The 27362-nt window shown below is 51.5% G+C and overlaps 14 protein-coding genes across 14 annotated transcripts; 8 read left to right on the forward strand and 6 right to left on the reverse strand.

The window, feature by feature from the left end:
• Window positions 1-1910: 1910 nt before the first annotated feature.
• N7468_005369 (uncharacterized protein) lies at window positions 1911-2117 on the forward strand (the record flags this gene model as incomplete). Its single annotated transcript, XM_058474666.1, has 1 exon — window positions 1911-2117. The coding sequence occupies one exon, from the start codon at window positions 1911-1913 to the stop codon at window positions 2115-2117; it is 207 nt and encodes a 68-aa protein (XP_058330406.1).
• Window positions 2118-2731: 614 nt separating this feature from the next.
• Window positions 2732-3839, reverse strand: N7468_005370 (ketoreductase; the record flags this gene model as incomplete). The annotated part of the gene is made up of 3 exons (XM_058474667.1): window positions 2732-3595; window positions 3665-3719; window positions 3781-3839. The coding sequence occupies 3 exons, from the start codon at window positions 3837-3839 to the stop codon at window positions 2732-2734; spliced, it is 978 nt and encodes a 325-aa protein (XP_058330407.1).
• A 182-nt stretch (window positions 3840-4021) lies between these two features.
• Window positions 4022-4482, forward strand: N7468_005371 (Erg28 family protein; the record flags this gene model as incomplete). The annotated part of the gene is made up of 2 exons (XM_058474668.1): window positions 4022-4084; window positions 4135-4482. 2 exons carry the CDS (start codon window positions 4022-4024, stop codon window positions 4480-4482), a joined length of 411 nt encoding a protein of 136 aa, XP_058330408.1.
• Window positions 4483-4726: 244 nt separating this feature from the next.
• Window positions 4727-5991, reverse strand: N7468_005372 (UDP-glucose:hexose-1-phosphate uridylyltransferase; the record flags this gene model as incomplete). The annotated part of the gene is made up of 3 exons (XM_058474669.1): window positions 4727-5595; window positions 5651-5835; window positions 5894-5991. The coding sequence occupies 3 exons, from the start codon at window positions 5989-5991 to the stop codon at window positions 4727-4729; spliced, it is 1152 nt and encodes a 383-aa protein (XP_058330409.1).
• Window positions 5992-6606: 615 nt separating this feature from the next.
• Window positions 6607-7621, forward strand: N7468_005373 (uncharacterized protein; the record flags this gene model as incomplete). Its single annotated transcript, XM_058474670.1, has 4 exons — window positions 6607-6687; window positions 6740-7067; window positions 7121-7471; window positions 7521-7621. 4 exons carry the CDS (start codon window positions 6607-6609, stop codon window positions 7619-7621), a joined length of 861 nt encoding a protein of 286 aa, XP_058330410.1.
• Window positions 7622-9465: 1844 nt separating this feature from the next.
• N7468_005374 (polyamine acetyltransferase) lies at window positions 9466-10525 on the reverse strand (the record flags this gene model as incomplete). The annotated part of the gene is made up of 3 exons (XM_058474671.1): window positions 9466-9495; window positions 9551-10003; window positions 10187-10525. 3 exons carry the CDS (start codon window positions 10523-10525, stop codon window positions 9466-9468), a joined length of 822 nt encoding a protein of 273 aa, XP_058330411.1.
• A 1290-nt stretch (window positions 10526-11815) lies between these two features.
• arg2 (acetyl-CoA:L-glutamate N-acetyltransferase) lies at window positions 11816-13969 on the forward strand (the record flags this gene model as incomplete). The annotated part of the gene is made up of 5 exons (XM_058474672.1): window positions 11816-11860; window positions 11912-12052; window positions 12111-12374; window positions 12535-12870; window positions 12950-13969. 5 exons carry the CDS (start codon window positions 11816-11818, stop codon window positions 13967-13969), a joined length of 1806 nt encoding a protein of 601 aa, XP_058330412.1.
• Window positions 13970-14808: 839 nt separating this feature from the next.
• On the forward strand, window positions 14809-16531 carry N7468_005376 (uncharacterized protein; the record flags this gene model as incomplete). Its single annotated transcript, XM_058474673.1, has 7 exons — window positions 14809-15045; window positions 15101-15184; window positions 15243-15353; window positions 15402-15782; window positions 15833-15946; window positions 16006-16200; window positions 16265-16531. The coding sequence occupies 7 exons, from the start codon at window positions 14809-14811 to the stop codon at window positions 16529-16531; spliced, it is 1389 nt and encodes a 462-aa protein (XP_058330413.1).
• A 602-nt stretch (window positions 16532-17133) lies between these two features.
• N7468_005377 (uncharacterized protein) lies at window positions 17134-18180 on the reverse strand (the record flags this gene model as incomplete). The annotated part of the gene is made up of 1 exon (XM_058474674.1): window positions 17134-18180. The coding sequence occupies one exon, from the start codon at window positions 18178-18180 to the stop codon at window positions 17134-17136; it is 1047 nt and encodes a 348-aa protein (XP_058330414.1).
• Window positions 18181-18430: 250 nt separating this feature from the next.
• N7468_005378 (CoA-binding protein) lies at window positions 18431-18948 on the reverse strand (the record flags this gene model as incomplete). Its single annotated transcript, XM_058474675.1, has 2 exons — window positions 18431-18810; window positions 18861-18948. 2 exons carry the CDS (start codon window positions 18946-18948, stop codon window positions 18431-18433), a joined length of 468 nt encoding a protein of 155 aa, XP_058330415.1.
• A 561-nt stretch (window positions 18949-19509) lies between these two features.
• N7468_005379 (uncharacterized protein) lies at window positions 19510-19770 on the forward strand (the record flags this gene model as incomplete). Its single annotated transcript, XM_058474676.1, has 1 exon — window positions 19510-19770. One exon carries the CDS (start codon window positions 19510-19512, stop codon window positions 19768-19770), a length of 261 nt encoding a protein of 86 aa, XP_058330416.1.
• Window positions 19771-21469: 1699 nt separating this feature from the next.
• Window positions 21470-22863, forward strand: N7468_005380 (FAD-dependent oxidoreductase; the record flags this gene model as incomplete). Its single annotated transcript, XM_058474677.1, has 2 exons — window positions 21470-21777; window positions 21831-22863. 2 exons carry the CDS (start codon window positions 21470-21472, stop codon window positions 22861-22863), a joined length of 1341 nt encoding a protein of 446 aa, XP_058330417.1.
• A 270-nt stretch (window positions 22864-23133) lies between these two features.
• On the reverse strand, window positions 23134-23664 carry N7468_005381 (DUF1993 domain-containing protein; the record flags this gene model as incomplete). Its single annotated transcript, XM_058474678.1, has 1 exon — window positions 23134-23664. One exon carries the CDS (start codon window positions 23662-23664, stop codon window positions 23134-23136), a length of 531 nt encoding a protein of 176 aa, XP_058330418.1.
• An 841-nt stretch (window positions 23665-24505) lies between these two features.
• N7468_005382 (uncharacterized protein) lies at window positions 24506-26320 on the forward strand (the record flags this gene model as incomplete). The annotated part of the gene is made up of 2 exons (XM_058474679.1): window positions 24506-24739; window positions 24788-26320. 2 exons carry the CDS (start codon window positions 24506-24508, stop codon window positions 26318-26320), a joined length of 1767 nt encoding a protein of 588 aa, XP_058330419.1.
• Window positions 26321-27362: the final 1042 nt, after the last annotated feature.

Here is a 27362-nt window from a genome sequence, read left to right on the forward strand (position 1 = left end):
TGCATGCAACAATCACTCCCAAGAGCAGAATCACACATGACATGAGGGACGTGCGGGCCGAACTGTAAGTCAGATCCTGTCGATCGATGTCGGATCCGAATTTGCTGTTGACGGCAGTGCCGGCGATAATCCTATTTTCAACATTAGAATACGCTCTTGCAACGGAACAGCGGCCTAGCAAAAGCCAGTTCAACACTTACATCATACCCAGGATGTAGGTAGTTCCCACTGCCATCTTTCTACCCCATGGCAGTTCCAAGTTCCATAACGCTGGGATAGTGCTAAGGAAGATCAAGGCCTCCAAGATTGCTTCACTAGCATTTGAGCCAATATTGAGCATCTGGCGGTTACCGCATCGCCCATCGCCTTTGGGCTGCCACATCTTTTCCACGGGGCTGCAAAGGAAGATATGTGCGAGGAGGCTTGCAAGCCCCAGCGCCCAGCTCAGTCCGATTAGGCCATAGGTAAGCCACCTGACAACCCGACGATAGAATGTCCGGAGGTAATAGTGCAGAATAGATAGTTGGATCGGAGTAGCGGCTAAGATCCAAAGGAGATCACCGGCAAATACAAGCTAGACAAGTGTTAGAATGATTGACCCCAGCTATTACTATCTTCAGGAGATATTCAAAGGCTTCTCTGCAGGGTTAACGCTTACCTGCCAAAACTTCTCGATGGTCCTTGCGCCTCTCATAGACAGCACATCTGCCTCGTGTAGACCCATGCCGCAAGATAGAACCAACAACAGTTCTATCACGTAGCGACCAGTCGCCACGATCTATATCCGAGACGGGGATGGAAGTCAGTACACCAAAAATACGAAGTGGGAGCATAGATATCAAAATACGATCCTTACCACTGCAGCCACAATGAACCAATCGTTCCCTTGTATCCAACAGCACATCAAGCGTCGGGACCATAGTCTCAATCCCACAGTGACCAGGGCAACTACCAGCAAGACAGTTTGCACAGCAATATCTGTCTTGCCGAGCCAATTCTGGTCCAGGCTATGTGAAGGCGTGCCACGAAGAGCCGACATGACGAGACAAACTAGAAACACAGCGACCTATTTGTCCCGCAGGGACCAGCCTAGCCATATATTGACCCGTGGGAGTCTGATCAGGGAAAACCAGATGGGGGTCGAAGAGGCGCGGGGCAGGGCATTACTAAAATACATGCAGATCACCAGTAGACGAGCAGGGCAAGGGCGAGGAGGGGGGCTTCTGAAGGGGCTCCTGAAGGGGCTCGTGTGCTATTTCGTGTTCCCACGTCTTCTGCGTCAAAGCGTGAGGCACCCAAGCCATGATCAGCAGGAAACCGGGAAGCGGAGGAGATATCCAAATTAAAAGTTTGAATCAACCAGGCTTGGCCGTTGGTCGAGACAACAATCTTCTGGAAAAAAGTCTGGGATTTGGCACTGGGCCAACGCCCACTCGATGTACAACGGTCGACCAACCCGAGATCCACTTTGCGCCAGTCGAGCCGTGTATCTGATACACCCGCGTTTCAGCATCCCACACCTCATGCGGAGTGGGCCTGACGACCAGACTCGCCCGCGATTCGTTCTCCATGAAACGGATCTAGATCCCTTTCCCGCGTGGGCCTCGGACGTGGGCTCCAACAGGTGCTCAACTGCCCGTCTTTCGATACCAACCTAGGCTTCATACAGGATTTCGAGGTGGAGCTCGTAGCCCTGGCGCCTGAAGCGCTTCCGATGAGTCCCTCTGTTTAGCCGGGCACATCACCCGACACGGCTGAGCTATCTGCTGTTGCCCTTACTGTGTTTGAGATCCTCCGGGTCCATTGCAACGCCGCAGCCACTGAAAACAATGGAGTTTGTGATTTTGGGTGGTGCCCACTCACCCACTAGCAGCCGTTCCCCAGGTCCATTTTTGAGACTTCTATTTGGAATGGACTTGAATCTTCGTGAGACGGTGACAGGATCTCGTATGGAGTCTGGCATGGTCTACGATGCCACAATTTCCGAGGGCTACCACGCCTCCATGCATCATCCCAGACTATGTTTCTCCGGGATATTCCTCCCTGGCATCCAAGGACTGCACAACTACTATTTCCTCCAAATGGAAGATGCTTACCCGCAGAATGCTGATCTCTAGATGGCGATCTTGAATGCAGGAATCTACCTGGGATCCTTTTGACAGCCTTACAAGATCAAGATCCCCGGGGTAAGGCCTCTGCTACAACTGCCAAGGATACGTAGCGGATACAATTCGCGGGAGCATTCTCAAATTCAAAGTCCCAAACCGGCTAATGGGCCGATGGGCTTCTGGACGTGCAACTCTTCTAGCGTCACTGACAAGGAAGGCCTCGAACCTCAGATGGGTACGGCATCTATCCGGCATCACTAACCAAAACCCTGAAACAACCACCCCACTCACGCCCAGGGACTCATCTCATATAGCCACTCTGGCGCTAAGATGGATATGCCAAGGGTCTGTGGACCAGGACTGCTTAACCTCTAAACGCGAAGCATGCTAATCCACCTGAGAAGGTTCGGGGAGGAGGTTCGGGGAGAATCCGGGATGAGACGATTTTAGAAGGATTAGCGCCATTATTTGAAGATCGATCTTTTAAAGCATGCCATTCGATCGAGCCGTAAGGCTATACAATTTTTGGGTTTTCTCCACTTCCCCCTCCTTCTAACTTCCGGCCCTGCATCCCAGACCCTTGCCGGTATCACATAATGCTGACAGATTTTGGCATTGCCGGTCTAAGTGCTCTTCTTCTGCGCTTCACGCTCTGCCTTGCGCAGCGCACGCTTGCGGATCGATTCATGGAAAGACCTGTTTTGGGAAACAACGAACGATCCCATCACTCCAGTCACCGAGGTGAGGAACCAGGCCATGACACCGTGGCTCCAGTAAGGAGAGGAGGTATATGCGTACGAGGAAGATCCACCGCTGCGCCCAATCTTGGACAGAACGGAGCGCACGAATGCGCGCGGCGTCGGGATGGTGGCTGACGCGCGGCGGATCTTCGACATCGCGGAGGTGATCAGGTAGGCCTGGACCAGCTCGACGGTGACGCCGTGGGGCGCTAGTTCGGAGCCCAGAGAGGTGGACCATTGCTGCAGGAATGCCTTGCTGCCGGAGTACGTGGCCAGGAGGGGAGTTGGGAGGAGGCCGCCAAACGAGCCCATGGTCAGAATCAGACCGCGGCGGCGCTGGATCATGCCGGGCACAATGAGCTGGGTGACGCGCAGGGTTCCGGTACAGTTGATGGTGATGATGTTGTTCATCTCCTCGGCGGGGGTCAAGGCGAAGGGGACGGGAATGGAGTGACTCTGGCCGACGTTGTTAATGAGGATGGAAATGTCCAGCTCAGAAACCAGCTTGTTTAGGGCCGCGTAGTCCTCGTCGGCGTTGCGGGCGAAGTCCATGGCCAAGACCTTAGTTTCTACATTGGGGAATTTCTTGGTGATCTCCTCTGACAGGGCAACCAGCTTTGACTCGGTACGGGAGACCAACACGAGGTTGAACCTGGCCTTGGCCAGTTGCAGCGCAAATTCCTTGCCGAGACCATCAGATGCGCCAGTGACCACGACCCAGCTACCAGGGGGACCGAAAGAACGGAGCTAGGGAACAGCATACATATTAGAATCCAACCGAAAAGTAAAACGCATGAATCCAAGAACGTATCATACCGATTTCCCCGGGAGGACGAATAAACTCAGGATCACACGCAAGAAGCTCCAGACCCTGAACGCGATGGCTAGACCACCAGTAGCAAGAAGTGCTAGAGCACCCAGCGCAGGCAGACCCGCTGGGATAGTGCTCGGGCCATTTCGAGAGGCATTCGATATGCTTTGAAATCTCCATTTTGTGTCGAGGGCAGATGGTGAGGGGATTGGGGAGTGACTAGGAAAGAAGAAAAAAAGGTTACTAGGGAGAGCTTGTTGGGGCAGATCAACGCCAAGAAGGCCCCCAGGACCTCGGTCGTTTCCTTCACAAGCCCACCATTTTCTGTACCTTGGAGAACGCCGCATACGAGACCCCACGACATGGACGCGTTGCTTCAATCCCTCCCTTCCTCTGAGGGTCTTTTGCCCAAATGGCTGGTCATCGTGCGTGGGACCTTCCATCTTACCACGGAATCTCTGCTTACTCCTTTCAGGTCTCCGTCGTCTCCGCGGTCAATAGTCTGCAAGCCTACGCCTCCGCCGATTACACCTCGAAGCTCTACACCAATGGCACTCGTCCCGTAGAGGCTCTGTCCGGTCGCGTCTTTGGTACCTGGACCTTCCTCTCAGCTGTCGTGCGCTTCACCGCTGCCTACAACATCGATAACCCGGTCGCGTACAATCTCGCCATGTGGACTTATGGCATTGCATTGACGCACTTCTTGGGAGAATTCGTGTTCGGCAATGCCAGCTTAAAGGGCCGTGCCATGAGCCCTTTGCTTGTGGCGTCTTCCTCGCTGGTTTGGATGCTGACCCAGCGGGAGTTCTACCTGGGTGCATAAGTGCGCTCCTGGAGCGATCTCACCTGACTGCATCCCCCCAAAACTATGTTCTATCCCGTTTCTACGCTTTTCTCAGTCCTTACAAAATATACAACTGAAGCCAGGCCGCAGTTGACATAGGCTTGGGTGACTTCGTATGGATTTCCATTACATTTCGGCCATACAAAATTTAATTTTACATTTTCGGGTTCCCCGGGACTGGGAGATTCTGGCGTAATGCTAATTCCACTGGACATACGCAGTACTACTCCAGCTTCTTCCGATACAACTCCCCACCACAACCTCGTAAACGGGCCGCAGCTTGCTCCGGGGTGATATCGCGCTGAGGCTCCGCCATGAGCTCGTACCCGACCAAGAACTTTCGCACGGTGGCACTACGCAGTAGCGGTGGATAGAAATGCAAGTGCAAGTATGAGGCCTCGAACTCCTCATCAGTGCCCTCCAGGGGCGCCTGGTGAATCCCCATGCTGTAAGGGAAATGGGTCTCAAAAAGGTTATCGTAGCGGCGCGTGATCTCCGCAATCGCCTCGGCGAGTAGAGTCTTGTCGGCCTCGGTCAGATCGACGAGCGAGCGCTTGTGAGTTCGGCTGACGATCATGGTCTCGAAGGGCCAGGTCGCCCACCAGGGGCACACAACAACGAAGCTCTCGTTTTCGAAGACCACGCGCTCTTGCTTCTTGCTCTCTAGTGTAGCGTAGTCTTCCAACAAGTGGCTACCGCCGTGCTCCTGGCGGTACCGGCGCAGCTGCTCCAGCTCGGCGGCAGGCTCCTCGGGCAGGGTGCTGGTGGTCCAGACCTGGCCGTGGGGGTGTGGGTTGGAGCAACCCATCGCAGCGCCTTTGTTCTCGAAGATCTGCATGTACCGGTATTGCTCCTTTGGCTTGGTGACACTGGCGTGAGGCGAGGTAGGCTGGATGGTGGTAGGCGGGGCGTTCTGTGCGAGCGGGGACTTGGGCGACAGGTGGGCCGCATAGATCTCAGTCCAGGCATTGATGACCGGCACTATCTCGATGGGGGCCAGGTCGGCTAGCGTTTGGTTGTGTGCCGCAGAGAAGGTCAAGACGTAGCATTTGCCGGTGACGGGCTCGGCCCTGAGGAATCGCGACTCAAGTTCTAGGGCCGGTGAGCTTATGCGAGAAAGGAGTTGCGGCGATATAGGGTTACATACCATCTCCCGAGTTGCCCTCATAGGCTGCCTGCTCCTCTTTCACCGCGCTGTAATCATTGACGAAAACAAAGGTGCTTTCGTACTTAGGGTTGGTGTCGCCTTGCGCGCGCTGGTTCCCGGGGCAGAGGTAGCACTTGGGGTCATAGGCCGGCAGAGTAGTCTTCGAGGGGCTTTCCTGTGCTCCTCTAAACAGATTGCTTAGCCAGGGTCTGGGCAGTATTGCCATGGCATGTCTGCACTTACTGCCAGGGACGCTTGGTCCGGTGAGGCGAAACAAGGATATGAGAGCCGCGCAGAGGATTATATCTCCGATGAGAGATGTCGTCCAGAACCTTAGCCATTGTGGGTTATGATGGAGGGTACCTTGTGGGAAGAATTTTCAGTAATCAAGTAGCGCGCATAGAGCCTTAAGAAGAAAAACGCCCCCGCCAACCGCCAACCGGGAAGAGGGTCAGTGGCCTCCGGCGGGGTGGACGCGGGGTCTCCAGAACCACAGGGCACTGCTACGCTAAGCCCCAAGGGTATTGGCTTCCCCGATTTATAGATGGACAAGTTGCTAAGGGCACTATAAATATCAAGTAAAGTAAGGAATGCCAATTGTCATTGGCCCGTTGGACCCCGTTTCTGCTGGGCCCTCAAGCCTCGGTGAGCCGTCTAGGAATCGTTCGGGATCCCGCGCTCGGCAACCAGGGTTCGTTTCGTGACTCTCTGCAACTGGGAAGTTTGCCAGCAGTTTCCTGGGGTTATTGCTGGCTATTGTACTCCGTACGTCCTCACCCGGATCTTCCTCTTCCAAAGTTCGCACAGGAATGACGTCACGTCTAGTCTCCTGATCCCGATAAGGGGGGAATGCGATAAGGCACAGTAACACCGCGAATCTTACGATATCAGCTAACCCAGAGGCTGCATTATTTCATGCTGACCGTTTCCCATCTCTAAATTATCCTCAAGCCAACATGTTATCACTCCAGCCAGTTTGTGCGCATCCTGCGCACTCAATTCCGCCGAAACTCACGGTGGATGCGCTACCAAATGAAGTATGCCCACGGGTAACAGCTATGATTCCAGACGGTCTCTAACGTGACAAAGATCCTAAGCACGATCCTCGTAGAGTTATCAACGCCATCCTTGATCACACTGACCCGTGTGTCATATCATTTCCAGGCCGTGGCCCTGAACGTTCTGCAATCTCGTGGTCGCGCTACCGAGGCCCGCGAAGATATACAATTGCGCTTGACATGGTATACCCCGGCCAACGGGATCATCAGATCCCCGTTTGAAATGAAATACATCGGCATGGCTGCATATTGCGACGCAAGCAATTGTTTAATGGACCCCGAGGCTGACACAGGGAGGCTGACCAAGATGTACTCGCGCTTCGAGCCAGAAGCGAGTGTCGGGTTCTTGGGCTTATCGGGTACGCCCTTGATGGATACTTGAGCTTCTGGCCAGGCTAACACCCCTCCAAAGATATGGCGGACCCCACGGAGCGAGTAATTCTAGACTGGTTCGAGAGCTTCTGCCAGTTCTGCGTCAAGCTTGAACTAGTCACAATATGTAACCCCGAACACTCGCACACCAAGCTCTTGACGGTCGAGAATAGCATCGTTCGCTTTTCTCGATTTGATCTGAACCCAGCTCAGAGCACAAAGGCCAATTCCACATATCCACCGCCCTTTGATGACCAAGATAGGATATGCTGGGTGGATCCGGGGAAGACCGTCGGTCTCAAAGTCCGAGTGAAAAGGCTACCGACACCGCCTGGAGCGTCAGGGCAGTCGCAGATCGAAGAGACAGAGCAGTATGAGATTACTTTACAAGGTGATTTAACATCCCATGCGATCGTAAAGATCCCAGCTAACCCGTCCAGAATTACTCTTCCGCACCACGCGTTTCTTAGCGGGCGTGGAAGAAGTGGAAGACCATGGGTTCGATAACCGATGGGAAATCCTCATTCTTCGGGACTTCTAGGTAGCAGGAGTCCAATTTTCATTGTCATATCATAAGCGATTAGCGTTTACGCAGATGCCACAGCAAATCTCAGGCAGCACCAGTCCTTTAGACGAATCTTCATCTCGGCGCAGCATTTTTCAAGTCCCAATTCTACTTCTGGTGCTTTCGTTTCTTCAATTCCAAGTTACGCTCAAGTTCTACTTGACGTGGCCCTACTGCATATTCTTTTTAGTCATTCCATCTGGTATAGATCATTCTAATGTAACAGCAGTTTGTGCATGAACCAAGTACGTTTTGATGTAGTATATCACACACAAATGCGATGTTAAATGCCAAGTTTAGACTCAGAGGCTAGCCAGGTCCGCTCCGACCTCAGATACGATTTCAAGTTATCATTGCCCTTATCTAAATATGTATTGGAGGACTACACAGGCCCATCACATGATATGTATGGAGCCAGGCTGGAACGGGAGATGAGGAAGGGGCGATAAGTCAAGGGAAAGAACGAAGGAGAACCACGGCGGAAGGGGGAAGAAAAGAGAGAGAAAAAGCAATTCCTCAAAAGGGAATGCGTACCGACTTGTGATTCGGGATATTGAACAATAAAAAAGAAAAAAGAAAAAAAAATGGAACACTCAAGTGAGCACATTCGACCAACGCAGGACTCGAACCTGCAATCTCTCGCACCGGAAACCTTTTGAGATATTGTTAGTGCACTGGCGTGCATCGATATGATTGGATGATACTCACGAGTGCCTTAGCCATTAGGCCAGCTGGCCGGATTCGTGAATTTACTTTCGGATTTTGAATTGATAATGCTAGACAAAAGGTTATGTGTTTGGGATGACCCACATATCAGGTCGAATGCTGCTGGAATCACTAGGCGGAGATAAAACCATCTCAGATTAAAGTATGGGATAAATGCTAAGCAGGTTCTGCATTATTCTGGGCCGTAATATGAGGTATATGCGTGGATCCTTCCCTCAGATCCGAACAACGTATTTCATCACTTTTGTAGTGCACAGTAACCTGGACTTGACCCGAAACTTTCATCCAAATATTTTGCGCATAGATCCTAGTAATGCGTTCAGCCTCGCATCATATAGTATTTCTTCAACCCCTCTGGGATGACTGGGAGATGCTTTCTTTATAGTATGGAAGATCAACGATCAATGATAATGGCATGCAGGAGAACTGCGAGCATAATAATACACCGTATCGCTTTGCTACACTAGTCAGGTGTCCATAGGTATGAATAAGCGGAGGCAAAGGGTGGGCGCCTGGGCCCCTGGCCATACCGTGGGGAGATGTAGGGAGGAATTATTCAGTGCATAGAGATATGACGAATGATACATTACTAGCTCTGGAACCCCGAGGATCTCAATGGGGTCTATTCGGCTGGAAGCAACTGTGAAGGAGCATCCCTGGGCCGATGTCCCGCCAACTAGACCAAAAGACCACTAAACCGCATACGGAGTGCAGATATGCCCTGGCACGCCTTATATAGTGCACCCTCTAGCTGGAATCCGTGACACAACAGGCTTAATGTACATTGTATTTCCATTATGTTACACAAGTCCTGATGGTAGAAGGAGGCCCCACTAGCACTTGAGGGGTTTCGTTTTCTTGCTGCCCATTAGGATCCATTGAGACTGAGCAGAATTCCACACCAGGTAAAAACAAACTCCATTTTCTTCAATCCGAGGACCAAACCGATGATTGGGCATGAAATTGCGTAACGGGGGCGTAAGACGAGGACAACAAACAAGAAGATTGAGACAAAGGACTCAAACGGCAGACAGGCTAAGTGACCCCGTACGGTCTGCGCCCACACGGATGCCTAAGAAGTTACTTCCACCACCTTAATTCGACTCACTGCCGAATTCGAGCACCTTTGAAGATGTCAATACACGGGGGTTGCTATGAAATGTTTCAAGATCCACTTACAAGGTCCACCCAGCCACCACCTCCGAACTGGCACTTGCTAGGACCACGAGACTCGAACCCGAACGATTCATAAAAGGGAACCAGGTGGTCATGAGCGATGATAGCGACACGGTCTGCGATTTGGGCTTCACGGATACGGTGAATGTAAGACTTCATCAAGGTACTGCCAACTTGCTTGCCCTGGTGCTCAGGACAAACTGCAAGAGAATGGATGGCAATAGTGCTACCACCCTCTTCGTGACCGATAGCCTGGTTATCCTCGAATGTCCAACGCTCGTTCTGCCAATTGGAGGGCAGACGCATCGATCGATCTGTCACGCAGGGCTCCGAAGTACGGGTAGCGATGATGTGTCCGACGAGCGTCGGGCGAGGCTTGGGCTTCGTATCATCCTTGAGAGGCAATGTGAACAGGCCAAGACTGAGTTCGGGGCATCGAGACAGACGGTAGACAAACTATAGGCGACGGCAAAAGAGAGAACAAAAAATTAGCCAAGAACAATAGGGCTGAAAAGTGTATGGTGGTCATCTCGAGTCGTCGAATCCTTTGCCCATTTGCTTATCTGATGAAAGGGTAGGAAGGGCTGGGTTACCTTCTCACGAGAGCAACGTTCATTCTCCCGGGAATGCCTGTTCTACTTTACAGCAGTCATCCACGTTTGACGTGGAGAGAAGTTGAACAAATGGGTGGAGTTCATCAAGCTTGGATCGGTGATGGGTGGGGGGACGGCGGAACCAGTAGGGGAAGTCGTTTGCATCCTCTTGATCCACCGAGACGTAGTCCTCGTCTCCTTCTTCGTCGCCTTCATCGTCGTCAAGGGGGAAGCCATTGGGCATCGAGGCACGGTTCATAATTCGCGACAGCTCATTGTTGTCAGAATTGTCCAAAGACAGATCGTCCGCGTTCGACGAAGGCTTCAGACCCGGGATCTCTTGGCCGGGCATAGACTCGGAAGGGCGGTCACTGGGGTCTGACATGGCGCGGAGATGAAAGAATGTCGCAGGAGGGATCGGGGGATAGGGTGAAATGTTATGTAGAGAGCTCAAGGAAACCGATCGCGTGTGCAGCGCGCTTGACTCGGCTGGGGTATTTTTTGCAGGGAAACGGACCCGGCTGTCTGGCGCTAATCGAGATCGGGGGATGCGAATCTAGGCCAGTGGGGTTAAAGATCAGTCTGCAGGCAATCGCGGCAAACGGAGCAGGAATTTCAACACGCCTCAAGCCGCAGAGTTTCAAGGAAATTCCTGATCGGAGTGAGGTCGCGATCACGGCAGAAGAGAAAATTGCGACTTTCAGTGTGCGGCAAGGAGGGGCAGAGGGAGGTGTGGACGGAAGCAGGGGCGGCAGGGAAAGGAGGAATGAAGGAACCTCTGACTTACTGCGGTAATTGATGTCGCTCAAAATGGGTCTGGGGTCTCAGCCAGAAGCGTCAAAAAATGTCGGGAGCATTCAATCGTTAGTTTATGAGAATCTTGAAAGCCCAGATCCTTCCTTGGGTCGAGTGGCGGGGCTTAAGTGATCCTCTTAAGTACCGATACTTCTTATCTGGTGATGCTTTCCCTATTACAGAAAGTACCTTCAGGTATTGCACAAAGGCGGTCAAGGGTGGATCGCGATTGGGTGGCTTCTAGAAAAATTTTAGGGGCCAGCGCTAGTTTGATCGATGGCTTGAATAGACATGAAACCGAAGAGGGGCCATCCACCCAGTGGGGTTGCTTTACGCATTGTAGAGCATTCGACATCTTTGTCCGATGTCCATTCTGTAGGCTGCGGGGATGTGTGTTGTCCTGTAGGGGAAAAGCTGCTCTCCCCGTAGTGCGAGTGAAGCAGAGCACACTAAGGGGGATTTCCTTAGGGTTTGGCTCAAGGACGTTCGATCATTCCAAGTTTTCATGACATTCTACACTACTAAGCCTCATGTAGAACTGATTGACTGGATGATTCGCATGCTCCCCTGTCTTCTATATCCAGCAGACGAAAAATTGCATTTTTTGTGCAGAATCACACACGTGAGAGGAATAACCTTATACTGTATGGCTCTACGGACCAATGGTTACGCAACAGGAACCAACTTTCATGTGCGATCGTTGCGGCCGAAGTTGGACGGGACTCGCCGATCTCGGCCAAACTCGGCAAACAAACGCACGGTCCAGCTGTGAACGGGATGCGTCATGCCAGTTTCTTTGAGCTTTGGATAATCTTCCATTGACCGGCCCTGTTATTGCTTTCTAGCCCAGGCTTCTTGCGACGCCTGGGAGCTGGTGGCCATGAGCTCCCGGGCACTCAGCTGGCTGCGCACTTCGCTGGCGAAGGTGAGTATTTGCGACGATTGTTGGGCAACCTTTCCGCTGATTGTTGCATAGCATCCTGCCGCACGTCCCAACGACTTTTCCCCCACGCGCCTGCGGTCTCGACATGGTGGGCGACAAGTTGCTGGTTTCTCGGCCTCCAGCTCATGCAATAAGGAAATTGGGCGTCGGGCAAAGGAAAAGCAGCTGGACCGAGTCAGTGGCTGCATATGATGATGAGGCGAAGCTACGGTGGAGCTAACAGCCATTGCAGGAATTTTTCTTAAGCCTGCTAAGCTCGGCGTCGACAAAGCGAGAGGCAAAGCAATATCTATCTCGCTTTAAAAATGCGACGAAGTCAGCCTCGGCCACCGAAGGAAGCCCGAAGGGCTCATCGTCTCTACCATCACCCACTGGGGTAAACCTCGGTTCATTTTACGGTGCATCCAGAGCAGTGTCTGAAAGCCCTGTATTCCGACAAGATACGACACCCGCCCCAAAGTTTGAGGAATCCCCCGAGCAGCTTCACTTGGCTCTGGTAAAACTCACGACACCTCAATCCCTGAGATGACAATATCATTGATGGTGTTGCGAAAACATTGTCACAACTTGTCCGACTGGGAATGGCATGTTGTGTTGTGGTAGACCCCGGGCAAGCAGGAGATCTAAAAGCAGTACGACAAACGGCTATGGACCAGGTCAACCGTATTTCGACTGCAATTGATAAACAGCCGGATTCAAAGTCGTTCGTTCTGGACTCGGCTCTGACGATCCCCACAAAATATCCAAACCTTCTCGAGATCGAGTCTCGTAAAACCATCCTAGCCCTTCTCCGTGATTCACACGTGCTGGTGGTACCGCCGATAGCATATACCGAGGAAAGTCCAAAGGCTGTTCTGGTATCTGCAGATGACGCGGTTCTCGCTCTCACCAAAGAATTTGCTGGGTTGTCAATCCGCCCGGATCCGGACGAAGATGCAGAAGTCACCGCTCAGCGGATTTTTGCTTTGCAAGAGGAGGTTTCTTTGGATCGAGTAATTCTTCTGCATCCCCTGGGGGGGCATCCCTTCCTTCAGAGGGCCGCAAGCGTCGCACGTGTTTATCAACATGGAGCAAGAATTCAACGATATTCGAGAGGAGCTTCTCCGGCAAAAAGATGCATTCATTGGAGAGAAAAACACGGGCAACGAGGATCTCGAAACAGCTCGCTCGCTCCTGGATAACAGTGTTTTCTCTAGAATTGATGGCCATGTTCAAAATCTGGAGTTGGCTCAAAAGACACTTGCATTGCTCCCCTCGACCGCCTCTGGCGTGATCACCTCGCCATATGAAGTTGCCAACTCCTCTCGGCAACCTCATGCTGCGTCGGAGCTGTCGGCAGTAGGGACCCGGCGCCAGCGCAACCCTCTTATCCACAATCTCCTCACCGACAAGCCCCTCTTGTCATCATCTTTACCCCCTGCACGGCGCGTGAATGCCATTTCCAAACTCAACCAAATAGAGACACATACCCCGCATACTACATTCATCAAACGCGGCATGCCTCTCACCCTTCTCCCAGACCCATTCGTGCAGGCTTGGAGTGCTCGTAATCAGCCACGCTTAAAACTGGACCATCCGTCAATTGACCTCCCTCGGCTTGTTCATCTTATCGAGGACTCCTTTGACCGGAAACTTGATGTTCAAAACTACCTTGACCGAGTAAATGACCGTATCGCTGGTCTTATCGTGGCTGGGGAATATGAAGGCGGAGCCATTCTTACTTGGGAGACACCACCTGGAGTGGCCGACGATGGCAGCGAAGAAAGTGCTGCTCGGATGGTGCCATACTTGGACAAATTTGCTGTTCTCAAGCGGAGTCAAGGCGCGGGCGGCGTTGCCGATATTGTCTTTAACGCGATGGTACGCACCTGCTTTCCCAATGGAGTCTGCTGGCGCAGCCGCAAGGATAACCCGGTCAACAAATGGTACTTCGAGCGGTCTGCTGGCACATGGAAACTGTCTGACAGTAACTGGACTATGTTCTGGACTACACCGAATCTCCCGGAAGATTCACGTCGGTTCCAGGACTACGAGGCCGTGTGTCGGAGTATTCAGCCTAGCTGGGCGGATAACAAAAGTGTCGTTGATTGATGCACATAGAAGGTCAGCGATCTGCAGAGTAAATTCAATCAAGACGATTCATCGCCGAAGACTGTACAACCTGGACCAATCTAGATATCCTGATAGATTGTACAGCTAATAATACCCCAAGCCCGGAGGTCCCCTTCGCCTCCCCGTTTTTGTATACCCTCCACTCAGACCTGCTACTGCTTCCGAATACCCTTAGCTACTTTTTACTAACACTCGGTACAAGTTGCTCATGTATCAGTTATTGATTCCCGTAATACTAGTTATCACAGTATTCCTACGAGTGACCCCTCAGTACGGTTCAACTACCATATATTGACGTTGTGATACTACACTAATAATTTCAGGCCTGCCAGCCAGGAATTCGGTACCTGTCGCGGATGCTATCTGTAGAAGTATGTCTGGTAAACCGATAAAGGAATATTGTTGGTGAGCGACTGCCCCTTACATCCCTTCCAAAAACAAGGATCGACGGGAGTAATGTCTCCAAATAAGCATCGGAACATTCTTGTCATATGGCAAAGCCATCAAGCCACAAGCGCCTCGCAAGTTCCAAGGCCTGACATTCCCCGGGGGAAGACAATCCAAGAAGGTAAACAACCGATCCACCCAGTGAGGAACAAGTCCTGCTCCTATCCAGCAGCCCCTTCATCCCAGTGGCCCTAGAATGTGACCCAAGGGATCACCAGTATATAATGCGCCAACCTGGCCCCATCCCCCGTTTGGTTCGACTTCTTCGCATTCCAACACTCTCGTTAACGCCCCCTTCTTGCTTCCGCCCCCGTCGCTTGGCGGCAGTGACTTTACTCTCCTTCAGCAGCGAGAAGACAAAAATTGCCAACATGGTTAAAACCATCTACGCCATTTCGCTTTTCACGGCGACAGGCCTGGCTGCCCCCTTGCGGCAGAGCCCTCGTGGTGACGGGGAAAACTTCATTGGTGCCGGCACCGCAGATGGCGTCGTGAATGACGCCGTCAATGGCATCCTCGGAAAGTTGGTTCCTCGTGCCGAGGCTACTCAGCAGAATGGCCACGGAAACTTGATCGACAAATTGCCATTGATCGGCTCTCTTCTGGGAGTAAGTCGGTTCAATCGACCAGGGACGAGGAGAAGGGCTGACCGGTTACCCGCAGGGAAAGCAGGAGCGCTCGGTTGAAGAGCGATCATTCACAGGAGATCTAAGCAAATTCCCTCTGCTAAGCGAACTCTTTGGAGGAGTATGTTGCCGTTGACTTGGCCAAGATTAGATACTCTGTGGGCTAACATCGAACAAAGGACCAAGCTCACCCCGCGAATGTAGACAAGGGCCAGGATGCTCAAAACCATGCTCGGTCTTTCAATGAAGAGCTGAGCTACCTCCCTTTTATTGGTGGCCTGTTTGACGATGTGAGTGCCCCTGTCACCGACGCCGAGGTTGCTCCTAATCATGCGTAGAAACAAAATGCTGGGCAGAACGCCGGCCAGAACGCGCATCAGAACGAGGGCCAAAACGCCGGTCAAAATGCCGGTCAAAACGCCCACCAAAATGAGGGACAGAATGCCGGTCAGAACGCTGGCGAGAACGCTGGCCAGAATTCCGGCCAGAATGCTGGTGAAAACGATGGACAGAACGACGGCGAGAATGACGGTCAAAATGAAGGTCAGAACCTGAAACGAGACCTGACCAGCACCATTAGCAACCTTCCTATCGTCGGTTCCCTGCTTGGTGGTCAGGCCAAGAAGCCCGGTCCTCCTAATGGTCACCACCAGACCCGTGAGGTCCACGGTGAGGTCCATGGACTCTTGGGTTTCGTCCACCAATTGACCAGCGGTGGTGTAAGTTTCACTCGATCACAGAAGCAAGTCCGACTACTGACATCTATTAGGCCACGACCCAGAGCCATCGCCGCGACATGATCGGTGAGGGTCTTGATTACATCAAGGACGCCGCTAGCAGTGCTGAAAAACTTGCTGGCATTGACCGAGTCGGAAAGATGCTTGTAAGTTTTGAAAACAGAGATCCTGGCGCCATGTGGTTCTCGTACTCATTCCAATTTAGGGCAAGCGTGATGCCGCGGAAGAAGAAGCTGGCAAGAAGGATAGCAAGGAAGATCCCAACGGCAAGAAGGGCGAGGGCAAGGATGGTAAGAAGGACGACAGCAAGACCAAGACCAACCCACTCAAGGAACTTGCCACCGAGAGTGGCCTTGGAGCCCTCTTTGGGAACGCCCACCACGGTCTCGGCCTCTTCCCTGTGAGTCTTCCCCGAAACAAGTTCACTTGGCTTCATTGACCGTCAGGACTAACGAACTTTATAGATGCATGGCCGCCGTGACGCCACCCAGCACGAGGCTCGTGGGGCTCCTCCCATTCAAGGGTCCACCTTGACTGATGTCCTGCTCCAGGGTGGTGCCCTCGGCAAATTGACCAAGGCTCTTTCTCCTGCTGCGCCTCATAAGTCTGGTTCTGATCCCACCAAGGTTGGTGATGGTACGACCATGGCCCCTCCTCCGAAGGGGGCTCCAGGCTACAAGGGCGTTGCTAAGGGATCTGCCCAGGCGCCCCCGGCGGCTGGTCACCAGTAAGCGCCAGGGTACGTTGAAGCGTCAGACAGTTCTTTGGCGTCGGAGGTCTTTGCGAATCGTGTCAGGTATCTAAATTGTACGTCGGATTGATTTGATATCTTGGTGTCTTTCGATGCGTGTCAATGCGTTCCAATGCTTCTGGGTCCTTCAGCCGCCAAATAGCTAGCACATACCTCTTTCAAGAGTCAATATTATTTGTTTTCTCGTCTTCAACTGCATTGCCTTGGATAAGTTATTATTTAAATGCATTGGAAGGGAGTTGGCCTCCAATTCCGATTTGCAACAAGCAATGTAATAGTGCTCCAAGCTAACGTTGAATTGATGCCTTAATTGAAGATCGTGCCAAGTCTGGAAGAGAAAATCTAGCCATAGAAAGAGCAATGCTACCGGCACCGGCGAGACAAAAGAAATCGTTAAAAAAAGGGGTCATAAATCGTATCACAAATTTGGGCCACATGCAGATAAATGTCCGCCCTTAGGGTATCAATCATTAGAGGTGAAGAGAGGGCCAAACATCAGGTTCGTCGAGCCGCAGAAAGCCGAACAGCCAACAGAGCACAAAGAAAAGGAAATAAAAGAAGCCACAGATCAGATTTTTGTGCTCAGTCAGAATCCATCTCCACATCATCCACCTCCACCGTTGTTCCCAAGGCTTCTCTTCCCTCACGAATCATCGCCTGGAGCTGCTTGTTCAACCGTTGGATACTGGCGTCTTCTTCTCGCTCCTTGCGTCGCATCTTCGCCGCGTATCGTTGCATATCAGCAGACCCTGGCCCGTCCCTTGCCCGGGGCGACGCAGGACCCAGATTCTTCGAGGGCGTCGATGGCCTCATTTGCCCAGCCGACCTTTTCGCCAAACGAGGCATCACTGCTGATCGCCGTCGAGGGCTCGAGACTTGGTAATTCCGGCGCACCTTCATCGAGGGACTGGCGTCCAGGTCATCTCGTTCGTACTCGTCTGCTGCTCCCTCCGGTACGACCACCCAGGTCCGATCGATATCGTTATCATCCTCTGGGAATTGGCCGGGAATGGGGGTGTGCATGGTCTGGTGTTCCTTTTCGACTGGTCGCCATTTGGGACTGAAGTGTGCTGGCGGCCCGGGGGCCATGTCGTAGCCTTGTCCTCCTCCGGCGTAGAAACCCCGGAACGCGCCGGACCAGCAGATATCTAGTACTTTGCCCACTGCATTTATGACTGTGCGGCCCCAGCTTGGTGGGTTCTCGGGGGCAGTTGCAGTCTCCTCTGTTGGAGATGCGATGCACGAGTCACGACGACTGCGTTTGCGGCTTGTGCCAGGGGCGCCGGGACCGACCGAGTCGACGCTCGCATCTAGCGATGGCGGAAGAAAGGATTCTCGGTAGCGGTTTGGACGACAGTCCAGCTCTGCAGGTTTGTGTAGATCGTCCGTGGCGGCTGTTTGGTTGTCGGTTGAGAGAATGAGCGGCGAAATTCCGCGGATATCAGGATCGAATGTCGAGGAGAGCTTCTCTGTATCACGACGAGGGCGCTTGCGACTGACAGAGAGCGAATAAAGAGAGGAGGAGGCGGAGGCTGGTGACGGGACTTGATAGAGGTGGGAATGAGCGCTGGCGATATCTACTTTGGGTGGCGAAGACGCCTGCTGAAAGACAGCCGGCATATCGGGCATGATTGCGAGCAAAATAATGGAAAGGACCAAGTCCGGGATGGAAGTCGCCGGAGAGAAAACAGCTCTCACCCGAAGGTTGGAGTCTCTGGACCAAAAAAAAGGTGCAGGAAGCAAACTCTCTGGATTACCGCGATCAGCCTAGCGCAGTTTCTATAACAACAAACCCCAGCCTGAGACAAACACAGGGATTCTATGTACAGCGAATAGCTCCCCCCCCCCCCTTCCCTCTCATCTAATATCATTCGTTCATCTAAAGTCGTTGGTTCGTCCACTGGACCCCCGCTGCTTCCAGTCCCTCCTCCCCATCCACCAGCACACACCAGCCCTCGCCGCCATTTCCGCCATCCCCCGCAACTACGGCCTCAAAGTGCCCGCGGGCGAACTCCAGCACTGTATCGTCGAAGGAGCCGGGCTGTAACCAAACTGCGGGGATCCCCACCGAATGAGCTTCCTTGAGCAGTTCAATAGTCACCCGGGGAGGGGTGACCACCGACAGGGAAGTCTGGGTGGGCGAGGGCAGGCTGGACGGCGAAGGTACCGTGTCGTAAGCACGCGAGGGGAGGTTGATCTGTGCCGCTCGTGGGTTGAGCGGGGTTACGGGCAGCGAATGCTGATGGTACCATGCGAGGACTGAGGAATGTGAGATCATCGTAGCAGAAAGCGAGCCTCATTTGCCTTACGTTTGTATCCAAATTTGTGGGTATCATTGCTTGCGCCCGCCACGGCAAAGCGCGGGGAAGAGAAGAAGCGCTTCACAGCCGCCGCCATCGTGTAGATCAGGTGCAGGGGTGTGAGTGTGGGTCTGACAAGTTGATTCTTAAAAGATCGCGAGCTTCCAAGGTTGTGGTATTGGACAATGAGGTTGAAAAGAGGAGAGAAACGACCTCGGCATCCGCCAAGCAGCCCTCGATCACATCACCGCCGCGCATCTCCTGGAACCGGAGCTTAATGCTTGCAGCTTGCGTTGCATCAACTGCCCAAATCGTACATCTAAATCACATATCGTTAGGTTGTGATCATATTATTCTTCATCCCTATTAATTCTAGTTTCCTCTTCATCTTATCTCCTAGACCATGGCATATTCAAACATAGTCTTTTAGAGAAGTACTACGATGTTGCAGGTAAAAGTCCCATCCGCATGGCCTGCCATTTGGCTGTTTTTCGCGCCAACGGCACTCCTGGTAGATAATTTGGTAGGATCAAGTTGATTGAACAGCAAGCCAGCCTTTGCATTTTCCAGAGAAGACCTAAAAGCCAGACACCGGGGTGAGAATCTTGGAAGATCTGCCCGCGACCGGGTGGGAATTATCGCGGAGGAAGTGAACGTAATGAACGTCCGCGTTATAGGTGGCGATTGGCGAGATCTGAAGGTCGAGAAAGATGCCACCGAGGCAGTCGAAGAGGGCCAAAGGGGAAGGTTTGGCACGCACCAGAGATTCTCGTCTATCTGCGGCATTGGCACTGGGGTGATTGCGCTCAGCCTCGACTTCAGTAAAAGCTCCGCAGCTGCCCGCAGCTTTGTCCTCGGTAACCTCGTCCTAGTATTTGGGGCCACTTTGTATATAACCCATGCGATATATGTCGAGTAGAGGGTGCACAAGCCTCAGGCGTGGTTTGTACCGGCGTGTCGAAGGCCCTGGATATGAAGTCTAATGCGCGTGTGACGGGCTCAAGGCTACTTTAACAGGTTGAACACGCCTACGGCAGTCTGGCGGCGTGCTCATGAGGCTGAGATACATTAGACAAAGCCTTGGGAGTGTGTTTACGCGGGTGGAAGGGTTGGGGAGTTGCGGAGGGGAAAAAAGGAAAATCCAAAGAAGAATTTGGTAATATTTGGGGGAAAAGCTGGAGTTTTGCTTCCTGGTGGATATAATTCAAATCTGGCTTCAAAATTCGTAATTGGGTTTTGTTCCCTCCCTAGGCGACACTTTTCCAAAGAGTAACACTAAATTATCGCATCAATAGAATCCGGAACATTTTTTTTTTAGCTCCTATTACTACTGGTAGTGCTTGTATTACAGAGATTCTTTTTCGTGAGAATGGCACTACTGGATAAGATGACACTAGAGCTTGAAGGGTATCGAGACTGCGACTATCGCTAAGACGCGTCGAGGGAGAAAGCCTCAGCTATGGTGAAGATGGTTGTAGACACATGTGGCATTTGACTTGAAATCTCGCCAATTCCGAACTTGCCCAAGCTCAAGTGGTTGGAGGAGTTTGATGGACTAATCGCTGGGCCTCCTCTGAATCCCAGTGCTATTTTGTTTGCAAAAGCTATAACGCACGCATGTTATACGCCTAGATCCCCCGAACCATTTGATTACGCGGCTGCCTGAGGACAGGAGTATTGGAGATTAAAGCAAGCAAATTCGAAGGAGATGGTACGAAATTTCCTTCTATGGGACAGATTCTCAGACTCAATCTTCCTGCACATGTGGAGATGATAGTGGGCTTGCATCCAGTTCTGTGTAATGTTCTGAGTGCAACAATCTTCCGTCATATAGAGGTTTTTTTTTTTAAAGGTTTCGGTGCACTAGAATGCTTTACTAGGAGGAGAAACAACGTTAGAGCTTTTTGTACTACCGGCATTGCATGAGTAACTTTGGATACCTTGAGCGGTAGCACAAACGGGGCAACTGATACACCCAAGATCGAAGAAGGGCGTTGCTTCCAAGGACTGTCCCTAGTCGAGACGGCGTGAAACCACTATCCTAGATCCAATTGCAGTCCCCCTCATCGTTACTGCCTGAATTTGTAAACACATATTTAGAGCTCGTGTAATCAAGTGCTCCAAACCTCATGGCCCAGAAGCGGTTGGATGAACGCCACCCTCGAGGCTTGAGCGATATCATGTCGCAGCGAATGGCAGGAAAATACAAGCGGACACCAAGTTTGCCCCGATTAGCCGAGATTTGCCCGCTAGTTGACTCCATATTGCAGATCGGCATTCGTAGACGAAGTTGTGCTTTGGCATGCCACTTGATCCGAGGCCTGATTTCCGACGGGATATTGACACGGAGCCCGTGGCCCAATCAACGAGGCTTGGAGCAACACTTATGCACCTAGACCGGGATTAGGATTAAACTTGTCTTCAGAGAAACTTTCCAGCTGCAGCTGGCGCACGGGTTTGCTTTTTGACGAGAGTCCTGAAGGTTTCATGGCTCGTGTGGTCGAGCTGAGCCTTCCGCCATGTGGTCTAAGTTTCCTTATCCAATATTAAAAGGCTACTGGCCCTCAACAGCCTTTCCAATCGTCTGTTTGAGTACAAACATTACAATCCCGTGAATGATGGCGGACTCGGGCACGCCCCACGCATTCAAAGTCATTATAATCGGATGCGGTCCTATAGGGTTAGCCACGGCTCATGCACTTCACGCCGCCGGGATCGAATTCGTGCTTCTCGAGCGCAGAGAAAAGATTGTCGAGGATTCGGGTGCAAGCATTATTGTCTGGCCACATACTTTGCGGGTTCTACACCAGCTTGGCATCCTGGAGCAGGCGTTGGAGATAGGGGATGAGCTTATCCATCACTTGACATTCAACGCGGAGGGGCACGCTTTCAGCGCTGGCAGGAGATGGGAGCGAGTTCGCCTAAAGTATGTACACATCAGACGGGAATACCGGACGAATTTTGCTCATTCCTTTCTAGTCATGGCCACTGGGCTCTCGCCTTTCATCGATCAGAACTACTTGAATTAATGTATAACGCTCTTCCTCTCCAGGTCCGGCAAAACATCCATACAGGCAAAGACTTGGCTGGTATCGAGATGAATGAAGGAGGGGTCAATGTGACCTGCTCTGATGGTAGCACATATCATGGCTCCATGGTCATCGGAGCAGATGGAGCCCACAGCAAAACACGAAGGCTAATGCGCAGTCTGGCATTGACGTCTGATCCCAGTCGATGTTGGGACCCTGAGCATCCGTTCGTCGCGAGCTATCGACTTCTTTTTGGCTCTTTCCCGACAGCTTCAGAGCCTGGACAGGGCTACGATACTCATTCACAAGATAAATCTATTGCATACTTCAGCGGCAAGCGGCGTGGATGGGCGTTCATGTATGATAAGCTTCCGAAGCCTACCTGCGAACGAACGGAATACACCAGCGACGATACCGAATCCCTCGCCCAGGAGTTCGCGGGTTACCATCTCACCGAAACTTTGCGAGTCAAAGATGTCTGGCCGACTATGCAAGTGAAAGGCATTACCGATCTCCATGAAGGGATAGTGCAGCACTGGAGTATCGGCCGTATAGTTCTGGTTGGCGATTCTTGTCATAAATTCACGACACATCTTGGCCTCGGTTGTAACGAGGGTATTCAAGACGTAGTAGTACTGTGCAATGGTCTTCGAAGGCTATTGGGGAAATCAACCAAGGGAAGCCCAGGTCTTTCTTCGCTGGAAGAAGTATTCCAGGCGTATGAACAGTTGCGGAAGGACCCTATTCAGTCATCGTTGATCTTCGATCTTGAAACATCGGGCTTCGAAACACGAATGCATACCTGGAGCAGCTATTCCAACTGGATTTTGTCCAGATACTTGACTGCTCCAAGTTTCATGGATAATGTGGTGTTGGATTTCGCCATCTCGCCGCAATTTCAGAAGGCTCGAGTCCTTGACTACATCAACAAAGCTGAGCCAATGAACGGGAAGTTTCCCTGGCTGCATAATATGAGCCCTTAGCTTTGGAAAGTTGTATTATTGCTCAGCGTTATAGACTGGGTTTTCTACTACATCAGCAAGTACTCTAGCGTGATTTCCACTATCAGTTTGTCAGACACAGATGATCCGTGACGCATTTTATTTGCTTTTGCTGGAATATATGTACATGAATGAGTGAACTTAACGTCATGTCGTCAAGTAAACCCGAGTCAAGATGCCAGTACCTTTGGACTAATTGTCAACCATGAAGACACCCAGATCATCGCCTCCACATTCGTAGATCTCTAGGCTTCAATACTTCCCTGCTGCTTGGGGGATCATGAACTCGGCAAATCCAATGAAATAGTCCATTTTGCCCAGTGGGACACCCTCCTTCCGCAGAATGCCATAGGCGGTGGTAAGATGAAAGTAGATGTTGGGCAAGCATATACCATGGGCATACGCAGCATTCGTCATATCGGCGCTCTTAGCGGGCCCGAGCTGGACGGGGCCACTCACTTCAGCTTGTTTGTTGACGAAATCCTTGTCAATGCCCTTCAGTGACTGCAGGACTTTGTCAATGCGCTCGTGGAATTGGGCGAAGGAAGTAAGGTTGTCTTCGAATACAACAGCTTCGCGGGCAGTCAACTTTGCGATAAGGTTCTCTGAAAACTGGGTTGCAATTCGGATTTGGGACTCCAATGGCTTCATGTCTTCATAGAGCCGAGCCTGAACTAGGGACTCGTAATCAGGGCGCTCTTGTGCCTTGTTGAGGACATTCTTCAGGGAGGTGAGGATGCTCTTGAGTACTGGGATAGTCCCGTCGTAGAAAGAGTAGGTCATTGTGAAGGAGGCAGTTTGGGGAGTACTAAGATGAATGACGAGACTCTTTGCGAATAAAGAATAAAATACTAAACTGGTAGCGGTCAATGGCTTGTTTATATGCAGAAAGGATTCAGGATTCCATGATTCGATCTTCTTCTGCGGGGTAAGCCGGGGGAGGCCTGAATTTCTACAAACATAGATCTTGACCTGTCCTTTGCGAGCTACATTATAATACCTTCTAATTTCTATTTCCTTTCCTTTCGATTGCTTTCCTTTCTTTTTTTGCTTTTTGGAAGAGATTGTCCTCAGAAGAAGCATCACTTACCGCAAAAGCGTACGGTTATTGGTCGTATCTCGGTCCTGGTCCCCACTGAGGCCCAGAGGTACAGCTGGGCTTTTTTCTCATCCCAATGCGGATCGTCTTTCTGTATGCGAGTAGACATACGAGATAGCCCGCTCTCTACGGCTAGCAGCCAGTGGGAACCAGACTAGCATAGAGTCTATGAGTGACAGTAGCCACGGTATCACTAGAGCTACTGACGGTTCTCTTATTGGCATCTAGTCAGCGCGGGAAAGAGTATAGGGAAAGTAGAACTGTCGACATGTCAGGGACCTTTTATCTTGTTACGATCTACGACCTGCCGTTGCGTCCAACATCATCCAGCCCAGTGCGCTACCATCAACTGTACTGGTGTTTCAAAAACTACCTTGACGCACAATAACGCAGCTCTGCAGACTCGCCTGGAACGAATGGAAGCGGGTGGGTCGCACCCCCACGCAAACAGTGCAAACCCCCGTTATCGCGATTTGTTTACACCGCACCTTTGGGCATTTGGACCTCAAGCTCTTCGCTGACAACATGGCTGCTCCAAGGCCAGCGCGGCCAAAGCCCTTGGAGTGGTTGGGTCCATCGAATTTGACGGTGTTCATCCGGAACCTCAAGCTCCTTCACCTTGACCATCGCGAGGACTGGCCCGATATCACTCTACGCTCCCTATCTCCGTCCTCGCAGAACCAGCGCCAGCGCATCCGCCTGGTAGAATGGGCTCTTTACTACCTATTCACAATATGGGATCCAGAAGGAGCTCAAAATGTATGTGGAAGGAGAGACGACTCCAATGATACGCTGACAAGTGTTTAGAAACTACGACCCTTCTTCCCACCCTTGGAGCCGCTCCAATCCGTCAACCTCCGCGCTGCGCTATTCCGCGCATTGTCTGATTTGAAGAAAAATGGAGATCTCGGTCGGGAAACCATCTTGCGCAAAACAATGCTGGATGACTGCAAAGGGGAGAAGTTTGATGAGCTTCTGGCAACGTTCTCCACTGCCGTTCTTCGCAAGCTAGTCACAGTCTCTACGGGAGATATGCTGTGGAATCCTGCAATGAGAATAGCTTCGGCCAGCTCAATATCCCCAGTGGACTATCAAAACATGGTTCCGCTCATTATTGCCCACCAAAACTCGCTAAGCACGTCAGGGGCACGTCGCGCACGGGCGCACCAAGCCTACAACCAGTTTTCGCGGCTATTGGATGAAAAAAAAGCTGAACTGACGGAGCGAGCGAAGAGAGAAACCAATGGAGAACATGACGAGCTGAGTGCGGATGCTGAAACATTGACGCGTGAGATTCGAGCAAATTGGCTTGGAAGCGAGGAATGGGCTACCGCAATACTTGATGGAGGTGCCCAGAGCAGCACCGATGCATTCCTGGAACTTCCGTTCTCGCAGGCATGGGCTCAGGTAGCGGAGCATAACGTGGATTCTCTCGCCAACGGCAGCAAGCAGGACCTAGTCGTGGACCTGGAAGCACGCATACTACATCTACGGGGCCGCTTACGCAGATGGAATGAGTTCAACGACTTGCTTGCTAAAGACAAAGCGGATGGAAAGAATTCTCCCGGAGAGACGCACGACACCCGTCTGGTTTTTCGAGATCATCAAGCCCTGAATGTCGCAAGCATCTCGAAGGCTGTTCGACAATCCAGTGAAAATGGGAGGGCACTTTCAGACTCTGATGAATCATTCATGTCTACTGTCGCCGAGGCAATTTCTCTCATTAATGGCAACCCTCGCGAGACCAACCCTCAATCACGGTCTGGTAGTCCGCAGAGGAAGACCCCAGCCATGGCGATGAATATACCTAGTCAGCCTAGCCCATCTAATTATCAAACAATATCGCCTCCCTTTGACAACGAACATTCCGGCATCTTGACAGATACATCCCACAGCTCGGAGCCGGCCAGCAGACAATCATCGCCTCCAACTGTCCGTCTTACTCCAGATCCTGAACCTGTCAAAACCACTACTTCAAACACAAACTATACTCTAGCTGAACGCACCCGAAAATCAATGTCTCTTATTCCACCCTTACCTCGCGAACCGGCACCTCGCCCTCGCCGAGGCCCACGGCCTTCATTTCCTACCAACCAATTCGAAACGCCGCGAAAATCATCTGCACCTATTCGGTCCACAACACCCCAAGACAAGCTATTCGAAGAAGATGCGGAGTACTCCAGCGTCTTCAAATCAAGGCCACGTATAGCACTGAGTCCAGTTGCTTCTCCAGCTGTCCATATTCCCGGCTTTGACGAATTGGATGAGTTTGGGTTGGGCTATGATGATGAAGATGTAGGAGATGTAGATTCTCCATTAGCTGCTCCGCGGTACAGGTGATGAAAGCAGCCTGTACATAACATACGGTAACCAGTGTACATGTACTATTAACGCTAATGATCACGTCTCGGAAACTCGTAATGTTACAGACATCACAACAACCACCCCTTACACTACTAACCAATCCTGCTCCAAAACCTCAATCAAGCCTTATCGGGATCGGCGTCCATCAAGAAAGCCTGAACGCCGACCACACCCTACACTTAAAACAAACCGCTCCTTAGCAGCCTTATGGATCCCAGCAGCGACACCCGGGATCACAAGCATTCTCCACAGGCCCGGTAGACTGCAGTTTTTAGAGACTCTGTACGTGAAGTTCAGGCTGAGGAATGAACGCTGACTCGATATAGATCGAGGTGGGAGCCTTTGTCACCACTAGTCCGCTTTGGGAACATCATGCGTGTGAGCTGACATGCTAGCTGTGCAATGAAGCCTGATACACGTACTTTAGATTATGGTTATCATTCCCCGGGAGCATCTTGCGCCGCTGAGCTGAGAACTAAGGGCTTGCGGATAGAGTGTAAGCTTGTCGAATCGCATTGGGCTTGTTGCCCATTGATAGCGAGACCCATGGCTCCTATGAGACAACAGATAAATGTTTTCTGTCTCAAGCACCCAGTGCTTACAAGGCAGCTCTAAGTCAGAACTTCGCTGTCGATGAAAATATATGTTTTAGCTCCAATAGTACGAACCGGTGCTCCATAGCATATCCCAGTCTCCTACTAGCAAGGTTCAATACCTTTCATAGATGGAGTCGGCAAACGAAGTATAGAGGGTGAATGGACCCACAAGGCCGTTAGAGCTTATCGCTCCGTCTAGTGTAAGTCCAATTCTAATAGTTAGTTAAATGCGATTACTTAATTAGAATTGGAGCCAATGCTACAGCTGTATTTCGTTTATATCTTTGGAAAAACCCCTGCCCTTGTGGTAGCTTTGTATGAAGAGCGCTGCATCAGGAGAGAGAGGGTATCTTTGACATTGGACCATTAGAAAAAAATTCCTGAGCTATATTACAACCTATGAATAATGTCACACAACAACA

The sequence above is a fragment of the Penicillium chermesinum genome, assembly GCF_028974085.1.
Source record: "Penicillium chermesinum strain IBT 19713 chromosome Unknown utg000004l:1.0-3345178.0:1.0-3348027.0, whole genome shotgun sequence".
In the NCBI taxonomy this organism is placed as follows: Eukaryota; Fungi; Ascomycota; class Eurotiomycetes; order Eurotiales; family Aspergillaceae; genus Penicillium; species Penicillium chermesinum.